Source organism: Phodopus roborovskii, unplaced genomic scaffold (assembly GCF_943737965.1).
Source record: "Phodopus roborovskii unplaced genomic scaffold, PHOROB, whole genome shotgun sequence".
NCBI lineage: Eukaryota > Metazoa > Chordata > Mammalia > Rodentia > Cricetidae > Phodopus > Phodopus roborovskii.
This window is the reverse complement of record NW_026126645.1, coordinates 4,327,345-4,338,880: the sequence shown is the minus strand read 5'-3', so window position 1 is coordinate 4,338,880 and position 11,536 is coordinate 4,327,345. Positions and strand designations below refer to the sequence as shown.

At 49.8% G+C, this 11,536-nt stretch overlaps 1 protein-coding gene across 1 annotated transcript; it reads right to left on the bottom strand.

Annotated features, from left to right (window-relative positions):
* Positions 1-2,925: 2,925 nt before the first annotated feature.
* Mul1 (mitochondrial E3 ubiquitin protein ligase 1) lies at positions 2,926-11,010 on the bottom strand. Its single transcript, XM_051173649.1, has 4 exons — positions 10,868-11,010; positions 6,362-6,449; positions 5,529-5,649; positions 2,926-4,664 (listed from the first exon to the last, which is right to left on the bottom strand). The coding sequence occupies exons 1-4, from the start codon at positions 10,985-10,987 to the stop codon at positions 3,935-3,937; spliced, it is 1,059 nt and encodes a 352-aa protein (XP_051029606.1). The 5' UTR covers positions 10,988-11,010; the 3' UTR covers positions 2,926-3,934.
* Between the last annotated feature and the right edge of the window lie 526 nt (positions 11,011-11,536).

The window sequence follows — 11,536 nt, the reverse complement described above, 5'->3', positions numbered from 1 at the left end:
AGTGTGTGGGGGGGTGAATCTCAACTACCATAGTGTGTGTAGGGGGGTGCAAACCTCAGACTACGATAGTGTGGAGAGATTATGATCGTTGTCATGTGCGGGGATGTTTTTCATATGTACCACCTGAATGCTTGATGCCCTCAGGGGCCAGAAGAGGACATCTGCTCCCCTGGAACTCGAACCTGATCCTCTGGAAGAAGTCAGTGCTCTTAACCCCTGAGCCATCTCTCCAGCCCCCCACGACAGTTTAAATGTCCTCTCCCAAACCCACATTGCTACTGTAGTGCCACTGTCACAGGATGAAGAGGTGGGACCATCAAAAAGTGAGAAGACCATAGATTTAATAAGGCCATTGTATGTGCAAGGGGGGAATTAGTTGTGCTGCCCTCTGCTGTCATGACACAGGACAAAGATCTTCAGCAGCCATGAGGGCCAATCTCCTGACTTCCCCAGCCCCAGCCTCTCCAGAAATCCACTTCTGCTCCTTGTAAATTACTCTGCCTCAAAGTTTCTGCCATAGGAACAGAAAACAGACTAAGAAAATGTCCTGTGGTACCCAGTGAACCAAAGAACGGTCTCCTATCCCTGCCAGGTGGGACTCACTCCTTGACAACGGCAAGATGCACTGAAACATGTTCCAGGCCCTTTTAGGACAGAACTGGGTGTCCCCCAGTTTACTTCTATAGACACAAAATAGTGTTGGGAGGATGAATGAACAAACGAATGAACAAATGACCTTCAGTGGCATCCAACCCAATATGCACCTCTGCCCCAGCACCAGAGACAGGGTTTCTCTGTGGAGCTCTAGCTGCCCTGGATCTAGCTCTGTAGACCAGGCTGGCCTTGAACTCACAATGATTGCCTGCCTCTGCCTCAGGAGCCAGCTGGCCTTCCTAAGACTTGGGATCAGGCTTGTGAAGGGCACATGAGATTGGCCTACTTTTTCAAGTTTCTGTTTGCTTTTTAAATGTTCCACTAGAATTTTTAATGAATTGGGATTCTGAAGAACACCTCCCAGCCCATCACCAGGGGATGCTGGGGAGGGCCTTGATTGGTAGATGGATGCACTGATTGGCTGGTATAAAAATGCCATTTATGCTAACAGAGTGGGCTTTCTGACTCTGTGGGCTCTGTACCTGTAGATTTAACCAACCACAATCAAGAGTATTTATGATAGAAACTGAGCTGAGCATGTGCACATCTGTTTTCTTATTACCGGAACAGCACAGCCTAGCTTCACCCAGTCACCTGTGACTTCCTTGCATTAGGGTAATCTGTAAACGACTCCGTGTGCTCAGGAGGGTACATGTGAAGTTCTAGACCGTTTTACATAAGGGATGAAGCATCTATGGATAGTGGTGTCCGCGAGGGTCCTGGAAGAAGCCAGGACCACGGACACAGAAGGACAGGACAGTCTTGTAGGTTCTCAGGTCTCAAGGGCTCCCAGCAAAGGTTGCAGTCTTTACAGTTAGGCTGAGGTAGCCTGAACTACCACACTGGTTCCAGTACTGGAAATGAACTAGGGGCATCGATGCCAACTGTGGGGGGGGGGAGGCCTGTGGGTATTAGCATGTAATAGATGGATACCACAATAGCATGTGCATTCCAAGCCAGCAGTAATTATCTAAGGTGACTCTCAAAGGGGCCGTGAGAGGATTGGCAGGCAGACTTGGGACACACCAATCCCACTGGCAGCTTCCCTCCCTAGCTCCATCTTCCTTAGCAACCCTCACCCCAACCTTGGCACCACACATGGGTTTAGGCCCCACCACTCTCCTGGAGGAGAGGCTTGTAAATGTGGAAGGAAGGCGCTGCCAAAGATGACAGGAGATGACAGCTGCAGGGTCACATGGGGCAGGATTAAGCAGTGACCTGAGACCCAGAACCTAGCACCAGAGGACACACCCACTCCCTACAGCTAGGCTTCTGCTCCCTGCTCCCAGGGAGTCACCTGCGGTCCTCTTGGGAACAGACAAGCCACCTCCCTCACTTCCTAATCTCTTAATCAGATTTGTTCTCGACTCTGGCAATGTTGGGGGCTTCAAAGCCCCACTGGGCCCTTACAGCTGCCATAAAATTGGGGTGGGGGGAAGAAGTACCTCCCCAACAGTCCCCTCACACCTCACTGGTCAGCACCCACTGTCCTCCAGCATGGTCAACTCTTCTAGGGTGTTCTTGCTGACACAGGCAACCACTTGAGTTTCCTGAGCAAGGCAGTATTTTTTTCCTTTTGTTTGCTTAGGTGGTAGCCACAACTTGCTATGAGCTTTCAGCCCTCGTGACTCTCCTGGTTCATTCGCTCACTGGCACAGCCTGTGGGAAGGGTCACTCACTCCCTTTATAATCAGTTTATATATTTTTAGCTTTTCCAGGTTTGTTTTAGTTTTGTGTTTATGGGTGTTTTGCCTGGGTTTAGTTTGTGTGTATGGGTTGTCTGTGCACCATGTGCATGTCTGGTGCCCACAAAGGTCAGAAGAGGGCAACAGATCCCCTGGAGCTGGAGCTAGGTGGTAGAGACCACCGTGTAGGTTCTGGGAACTGAACACAGGTCCTCTGCAAAGAACAAGTTAAGTCTCTTAACCAGCGGGCCATCTCTCCAGCCCCAGCCATTTGGACATGGTGTCTCACTATGTAGACTGGTCTGGCCTTGAACTCACCAAGACTGGCTTGTCACTGGGCCCAGCTTACAGTGGTACAACACTGTATCCACAGCACTGAACACTAATATCCCTTCGCTATCTATCTGCCAGTGCCCCACTCCACCTCAGATGCTCCAATCCTCAACAACCATAAACCACCTCACAACCGAAGAGGACAGAGAGCAAAGGTCTCCAAGCTCCCTCTTCGTCACGGTGGAGCTTCAACTCCATCCCAGGGAAGCCTCCTCTTAGCCACGAAACTCTAGTGAACAAAGCCACAGACACATGTCACATAATCTGTTTAATTTGTGCTGCTCCCTTGGACGGACGGATGGTGCATGTACTAGGGTCAGCGCCTGTTAGAAGCCCTTCTCCCCCTCACGAAGGACAGGTGATATTCAGGAGGAGCTCTGCGAGTGACTTCTGACCCCTTCTGACTGATGAAGGGCAGGCTCCAATTTCTCTGGCACTCGGGAGAGATGGGGAGGTGCCGGGGCTGCTGACAGGGACAGCCAGGTCGTCTAGACAGGCTCTCTGTGAGGGTGCCCACCCGCTAACTTTCTTTTGGCAAAAGCAAGCAAAGAAGCTCCAAAGGCCAAAGGCAAAGACAGCAGTGACTGTCACTCCCTTTCAGTGAGGCCTTTCCCTAGGAAACCAGAACTATCTGGGAAAGCCAGGCAGCAGCCACACCCCACAACCCTGGTACCATCCCTGTGCCAAGGGAAGGCACCCAGGCTGCCTGCCAATCCTCTGGAAACACCTAGAAATGTCTGTTGTCCCCCGGCTGACAGTTTCCCACGCACACGGACTGATCTCATTTCCTGTCGTCTACTCCACGCGTGTGGGAACATTACCAGGAAACAAGTAAAAGAGACACAAATGGCCTGCTCTGCCTGACAAGTTGTAAGAAATTCCTTCTGGTGGACAGAAGCAAGAGGAGGAGGAGTCTGGGCAGCCTCCCAAGAAGAGGCCTTCAGAGCTCAGCCTTCCTCCCAAGCTAGGAGTCAGCACCCCAGGGAGCAAAAGTCAAGACCACTGGCCTTGCTGCTTAGGCAAGGAGCTGGTGTCATTCAGTCACACACATCTGGCTCCTGAGAACGGGAACCTCACCACAGGCCCCACCAGGTGCTTGGAACTGGAAAAGAACCTGTCCAGGTAGAAAAGCAACTCCTAGCCATGAGATGTGAGGCTTGCCAATGTTCCGTCCACCATACCTTAAGGTACAGCCGCCGCATCAAAGGCCTCAAGATAAACCCTGACAAGGGGAGGGCACTTGCAGTGTGGCTACACGACCCCTAGCTGTTATACAGGGGAATCACCCTGGTGATCTCCCGACGACAGATCGGACACCTCTTGGGCTCTGGCAAGGCGAGGTAACACTGGCGGCAGGAACAAACATGCCCGCACTCCAGGAAGACACAAGACTTGAAGCTGCTCAGGCACACCACACAGGCGCTCTTCAGACTCTCCCTGTCCTCAGGAGAGGCTTGGCTCAGCAGGCGGGCCTCGTGTTCAAGGAACTCCTCCTGAAGCTGCCGCTCCCGCAGGCGCTCCTGTCTATGCAGATACTGCCTCCGCAGGATGAAGAAGAGGGAGGCACAGGTGGCAAAGCCAAACACAAGGACCAGAACCTTCCAGAGCCGGACACTGGACTCTTGCCTGTGCAGCAGGCTGTCGAAGTCCTGGCTGCTCAAATAGTATTGCATGCCTTGCTTGGGGGGCTGCAGGCGGACAGAGTTGTTGTCCAGGACCAGCTCTCCAACCCCAGTGAGGGTGGCCCCCACCTTCAGCATCTCCTCTGTCTCCTGGATGCCTTTTGGCTGCTCACCACTGATGTAGTTGCCAATGGCGTCGGTGAACGACTGCACAGAGGGGTGGAATTTCTCGTATATGGTCTCTAGGCCCAGATCCACCGAGTCCAGGGGCTTCAGCACCCGCACAGCCACGGCCACATCGTCCTCGTGGGGCACAAGGTCAAAGGGCACAGTGTTAGTCCTCTGGTGAATGGTCTTAGAATAGTCATTCCTAAAAGAATGCAAGGACCGAAGATGAACAAAAGAGGAACAGGCACCCGACTCCCACACTGGGCCACCTGCACGCAGACCAACACAGAATCCACGGGACAGATTCCGCCATTGTTAACTGGAGACTGTCCCCAATCAGTCCGTTCTACAGCAGTGGTTCTCGACCTTCCTAAGGCTGTGACACTTTAACACAGTTGTTCATGGTGTGATGACCCTCAACCATAAAGTTATTCTCATTGCTACTTCCTCACTGTAAGTGACTGTCATAAACTGTAATGCAAATGTCTGTTTTCCAGTGGTCTCGGGTGACCCCTGTGAGAGGATCACTTGACACACCCTAAGTGTGTCACAACCCACAGGTGGAGGACCACTATTCTAGAGCAATGACTCACTGGGACCACAGTGAGGAGGGTCCACTTTAGAACCTCAGGTTTCATTGGACAACAGCTGCTAACAGAGGTTACCTTTAGTGTTTATTCCCTGTGTCGCTGTCATATAAATACCTGAGACAAAAATCTGCTAAGAACAGATGGGAAAATGGTTCACTCCATATGATGGCACAAAATTATTTAAACAAACCCATGCGTGACTACTCTATAAATGAGTGTTTCTAAAATTTCAGTGTACTGAGCATCAACAGATGCCAGGTTCCCTCTGAAACCCAGGTTCTATAATCAGGGATTGGGCCTAGGAGCCTGCGCTGTAACTGGCTGCCTTGTAGGTTCTAAGGGTAGTTAGTGCACAGTACACACAGCAACATTGGGGCTGCTCAAAGGCAGCTCTGCAACCTGTCCCCCCAAAGCTAAGACACAGCAAGCCCAGACCCAGCCTCCAAACACAGAAAGTGGCGAGAGAGGACACGCACCAAAGATGAGTTGTTCGATTCCATACCATCTTGTGCTCCTGAAGCGTCAGCCGCTGGATCACCCCCTTACAGTTTTCCACAAACTGGCTGTTGAGGGTTTCTTTAACAGACCGCACAACTCCTGTGGAGAAAGCAATCTAAAGAATGGCGCTGCCCTTGCCTTGAGGTTTCAGCATGCCTTTGCGCTGAGATTGCTAATTAATCAACACAGTGGTGGCATCCGTGTCACCCAAGGCATGCGGGAGCACTCCACAAAGCGCCTACGTAAGCCGCTTGTGTGAGTACATCATTCAGGTCTTAACTATCTTTTTTTGGTTTTTTGAGACAGGGTTTCTCTGTGGCTTTGGAGCCTGTCCTGGAACTCACTCTGTAGACCAGGCTGGCCTCAAACTCACAAAGATCCACCTGACTCTGCCTCCCGAGTGCTGAGATTAAAGGCGTGGGCCACCAATGCCCGGCAGGTCTTAACTATCTTACACCATGCTGAGTCCCCTAAAGTAATCACAGACCCACAATGGTCTGGTCACCTTGCCTGAGACAACAGGCTCCCACCATTAAAAGGCTCTCATGAGGGTCAGCAAGTGACTCAACAGGTGAAATGCCACCAAGCCTGACAACCTGAATCCTGTAGCCAACTCCCCCAAGTTGTCCTCTGACCTCCACAAGTATGGAGGGGCACCCTCCTCTCCTCCCATATAAACAAGACAAAATACATAAATAAATAAGTAAATAAGTAAAATGTAAAAAGGGAGGGGTGTGTGTCAGCCAAGATAGCCTTTACCTACTACTAGGAGGAGGCAGTTGTTGCCACTCACACTAAAAAGCAAATGTACCTTCAATAACAACATAAGGCAGACACTTTCCCGGTGCTTCTGAAAGAATGTCCTTCAAATCTTCACCCAAATGAATCTTCTTAGCTCCCTAAACACAAACATAAATAGATGCTAGGTTGGCCACTGAATACTGACTGATGCTCAAACTTAAGGTGTTGGGGGTGGGGGATGAGGAGACGGGACAGGAGGAAATATCTAGATGATCTAGTTCCCAAGTCTGGCCCTGAAATTCAACCATAAACAGGCAGGTGCTCTGGGCTCATCTTCAGAGGCTGGAGGTGTCACCATTGGCTTCCAGTTGAACCACAAAATACTCCTTTAATGTGAACCCTTTCACATGAAGACATAATCAATATTAGCTGCTTGGCACACTGTAGAATGAGCTTCAGCAAAGATGAGGCTGGATCAAGCTGCAGCACATCCCTGGTGATTTTGGACAACTTCATTTGGGAGTCTGTTTCCAAAATTGGAAAGGGAGAAACCACACCCTCACAGGATCTTGGAGGCAGCTTAAGTGAACCTCGAGGTATGGCAAAACTCAGTGCAGCCTTCACACACACAGGAGCCTTGAAATACTCAAGATTCCCATGACCAAGGAAACCATCGGAATAAGACAAACTCAGCTCTGTGCATTCTGTAACCTGACCATGAAATGAGAATTTAAAGTTAGAAGTCCCCTTTTAGAAACTGACTAGGTCTCATGTATCACAGGCTGCCCTAGGCCTCAACACTCATCTGAGAATGTCCTTCAACTCTTTTGTTGTTGTTTGTTCTGGGGTTCTTCATTTGTGTGTTTGTTTGGTTTTAGGTTGTTTTGTTTTGCTTTGAGACAGGGTCTCACTATGTAGCCCTAGCTGCCTCAAAGTCACCATGTAGACCAGGCTGCCCTTGAACTCAGATTCTCCTGCCTCTGCCTCCTTAGCACTGGGAACTTCTGATCCTGAGTTCTCAGACTACAGGTATATCCCACCACACCTGGCTTAAGCAGTGCTGGGGACTGACTCCGGAACTTCACAAAGGCTAGGCAGGCACTCTACCAAGTGAGCTAGATGCTCGTGTCCTGGCAAGGCTTTTTAAGGTCATCCAAAGATGGGCTCTGGAGAGTTCATTAATTCCGGGAGTCTCACATACAGCCAACCTGAAGTCAAATTGGTTTTGGAGTCCAGAAAGTGAAAGATCAGTTACACTCTGAGCCAACCACTCCAGGAGTAACTTAGTAATTTAATTAGATGAACAGCTAGGCAGCTGGACTCCTACTGGGAGGCCATTTGTACAGTAGACCCAGTTGCCTCCTCATAAGTCGCTTCATTCCAGAGTCCAGAACTTCCTCACTGCAGGAACTCCATGGTTCTGTTTCTGAGCCCTTACTGAAAAGGGACTTAGGTTCAGGAGTCCACCTTTCACACATCTGTCAAGTCAAGCCTTTGGCTGGTGGACTGTAAAATTTCGGCCAAAATAAAACCACCAGCATGTACTGAGCATCTACTACTTGTCAATCACTGGGTTAAGAATACAAAGAAAACAAAGCAAGACCCTCCCCTGACCTTTAAAGGTCCAGCTCTCTAGATCAGCTTGACAGCTCTGACAACTGCAGCAAAGCAATATTGTCAACTAAGAAAGGAGGGAAAGGAAAGCCAAGTGTACTGGAGTTAGGGTCACAGCTGGGCCTTGGCATCCATAACATAGCAACACGCCAACTAAAATAGCTAAATCAACAGTAAAAAAAAAAAAAAAAAGGAAGACATTAATCCAATGTAGCCACAATGAGAAGAGGGCAATTCTCTCTTTGGGTCTTAACCGGAAAGTAGGGGTTTTTCAAACTTTTAGCATATTTATTACTTTTTATGTATATGGGTGTTTTGCCTTCACGTTTGTCCTGCACCACATGCATGCCTGGCACTCAGACATCAAGAGATCCCCTGGGACTAGAGTTACAGCTGATGTGTGTGTTGTCATGTGGGTGCTGACAATCAACTCAGGCTCAACAAGAGCAACCAGCACTCCTAACCACTGCGCTATCTCTCCAGTGGCAAGTCAGGTTTAAATGGCGTTAAGTGAGCGGTCAGGTTAAGGTATTAAGGTATGGTTCTGCCCAGCACCACTGGCTCAGCCTGCCCCTCCTACACATCCCTCCTCTGACCCTCTGCAGGCCCCGGAAGGCTATGCCTTTTCCCAGCAGCAGGAACTTCCTGGGGGGGGGGGGACTTCCAATTTCTTGGAGTCCTCTGTCTCAATATCTGAAAGTCAAAGCAAAGGGCACAATAGAAACCCTTACTCCTGCCTGGCCCAATTATACTACTTTTGATCTCAAAGGCCTACGTTTAAGTTCTGAGCTATCTTGGATGCAACCCTCTTGCTGGGAGAAAAACAAGGTAAAGACTAAAGGTTTATTTGGGTACACAGTTCAAGGATAAATTCACTCAATCATGCTAGGTAAGTGTCCTGGCTAGTTTGATGTCAACCTGACACAAACTGGAGTTATTTGAAAGAGGGAATCCCAATGGATTGATGGGGGCACAGGGGGAGCAGCCCACAATGAGTGGTGCTACCCTTGAGCTGGTGGTCCTGGGTTCCATAAGGAAGCAGGCTGAGCAGCAAATGAGGAGCAAACCAGTGAGCAGCCCCCTCCATGGCCTCTGCATCGGTTCCTCCTGACTCCAGGTTCCTCCTGACTCCAGGTTCCTGCCCTGCTTGAGCTCCTGCCCTGACTTCCTTCAGTGATGAACTCTGATGTGGAAGTATGAGCCAAATAAACCTTTTCCTCCCCAACAGTGTTTCATCACAGTGAAGGTAACCCTAACTAAGACAGGAAGTCAAGGTAAAGGGGGCTCAAAGAGGCTGGTCACCTGATATCCAAAACAGGAAGTCAAGGCAAAGGATCTGAAAGAGGTGGGTCACGTGATACCCAAAACCGGAAACAGCAATGAATGCCTGTGTTCTGCTCATTTTCTGTATTTTTTTTTTTTGCAACCAAGGGCCCAGGCCTAGGTGATGGCACTGCCCATTTCTAGGGCAGATTTTGCCACCAAAATGAACTGATCAAGATAGTTCTCAGAAATACACCCAGAGGTTTGCCTCCTAGATGCTCTCAGATCCTGTCAAGTTGATACTAGCTAGGTGACTCTTCCTTTGAATCTCAAAAAACTGGGTTTGCAATCAGGGAACCCCACTGTCCATCTCAGAAATTACTGTGCTGAAAAAAAAAAAAGTAAAACCAAGACAGAAAGATGCTGTGTGAACTGTTAAGTGCCATTATAATATGAGAGTATACTTTTAAAGCAACTACAATATTAAAAAAATGGTCGGTAGAAGCAAGGAGCTGAGTAAATAATGAGCTTCTAAGTTTGCCACTCTCCAGGCTGGAGCCACAACTCCCTAGCATAGCTAGGTGTCCTCATCTCCACCCAAAATATCACCTTGCTTAAAGGGGCAATGCCCCTGTGACAGTTAAGTTTAACTGTCAACTGTACACAATCACTTGAAAACAGTCTCAGTAAGGGGCTGGGCTGTCTAAGACAGGCATTGGTGGCTCACGCCTTTAATCCCAACACCCGTGAGTTCAAAGCCAGCCTGGTCTACAAAGCTAGTTCCAGGATAGGCTCCAAAGCAACAGAGCAACCCTGTCTCAAAACAAAACAAAAAACAAAAGAAAGAAAAAAAAAAAAAAAAACGAAGGGGGCTGGTCTAGACTGCGGCGGCCTGTGGGTGTGTAGGCATATCTGTTAAGTAATGGTCTTGCCAGGCGGTGGTGGCACACGCCTTTAATCCCAGCACTTGGGAGGCAGAGGCACTCGGATCCCTCTGAGTTCAAGGTCAGCCTAATATACAGAGTGAATTCCAGGACAGCCAAGGCTACACAGTGAGACCCTGTCTTGTGAGGGGGGAAAAAAGTTCTAATTGGACAGTGAGCACAACTTTGCTGTCGTGCTGTGGGTGACAACATTCCCTAGGGTTGGGCTCTAGACTGTACAATAGTAAAGAACTACACACGAATGCATTTGCTTCTCTTTGCTCTTGACTCAAATGTAATTTGACAGCTTCCTCAAGTTCCTGCCTAGACTTCCCCCGCGATGATGGACGTTAACCTAGAACTGAAAGCCAAATAAACCCCTAAGTTGCTTTTTGCCACAGTATCGTATTATAGCAAATGAAACGAAACTCCCCCATCCTTCCACTTCTCTCTGCCTTACTCCAACCCATTTCTCACGCTATCACACGGTCTGATAACGTGTCTATGTCTCGTTGTCCTAGAATAGAACATCCACAAGGACAACAACCTCTGTTTCTCTCACTACCTGGCACACAGCAGTTTTTCCAGAAATAGTTTTAGAACAAATCGGTGACATTCAGACTAACTCCAGGGACTCGGGAGCGAAGGGGCTGAGCAGCCTAGTTGCAGCGGGTGTCCTGGGTCCCCTCTGGGCCGCGCGTCCTCTGGGGCCCTGTGGGTCCCCGGGTCTGCTAGGCGCGAGGGGCCGGTGAGACCAAGCCGCTTTCTGCACTCACCTTGAGCTCCTGAGCGACCTGGGCCTTCTGCCGGTATATGGAGTACAGCACGGCGGTGACAACCGAACTGGTGCCCAGCAGGATGAACTGGCCCAGCGACGGCAGCGATCCACTCTCCATGGCGACGCCGAGCAGCGCCAGCAGCCTGGAAACAACCAGCGACCCCTACGCAGCCCGGAAACCCCTTTTTGAAAGGGTAGGCCCGGCGCTCGTTGATGACGACAGCCATACCGGAAGTTGACGCCCAGCAAAAGGGACCGGAAGCCGATGTTGCCGAGGTGATTGCGATGTTGTTGCTGCGGCCTCACGGGAAACGGATCGGCTCCCAGGAGGCTCTCACCAAGCCACCGCGAGCGACTCTATGACCCCGCGTCAGCGCCACGCGCTGGCCGTGGTCACGTGGGGGCGCTCCCTCCCGGCTTCTAGACTTTCTGGCTGGGTTATTTTTAAATTACTTTTTATTTATCCTGTAAGTGGATGAGATCGTACCATAGTGCGTGTGCCATGCTGCGATCACATTTATCAAATGACGGGGGCTGGTCTTAGCAACCATTTGAATACAGTGTGAGAGCCACCTAAATGGTCTAACTAATGCTAAGCTGTCAATCAATTCTTCCCCTGAGGAACTTATATCTACACTGTGGTGTGTCTTCCTTTCTTCTCAATGGC

Coding starts and splice junctions, on each gene's coding strand:
- Mul1 (XM_051173649.1), bottom strand. CDS start 10,987: ATGGAGAGTGGATCGCTGCCGTCGCTGGGCCAGTTCATCCTGCTGGGC. Junction 6,450..10,867: donor AGGTCGCTCAGGAGCTCAAG/GTGAGTGCAGAA, acceptor GTTTGTGTTTAG/GGAGCTAAGAAGATTCATTT. Junction 4,665..5,528: donor AATCGAACAACTCATCTTTG/GTGCGTGTCCTC, acceptor GCATTCTTTTAG/GAATGACTATTCTAAGACCA.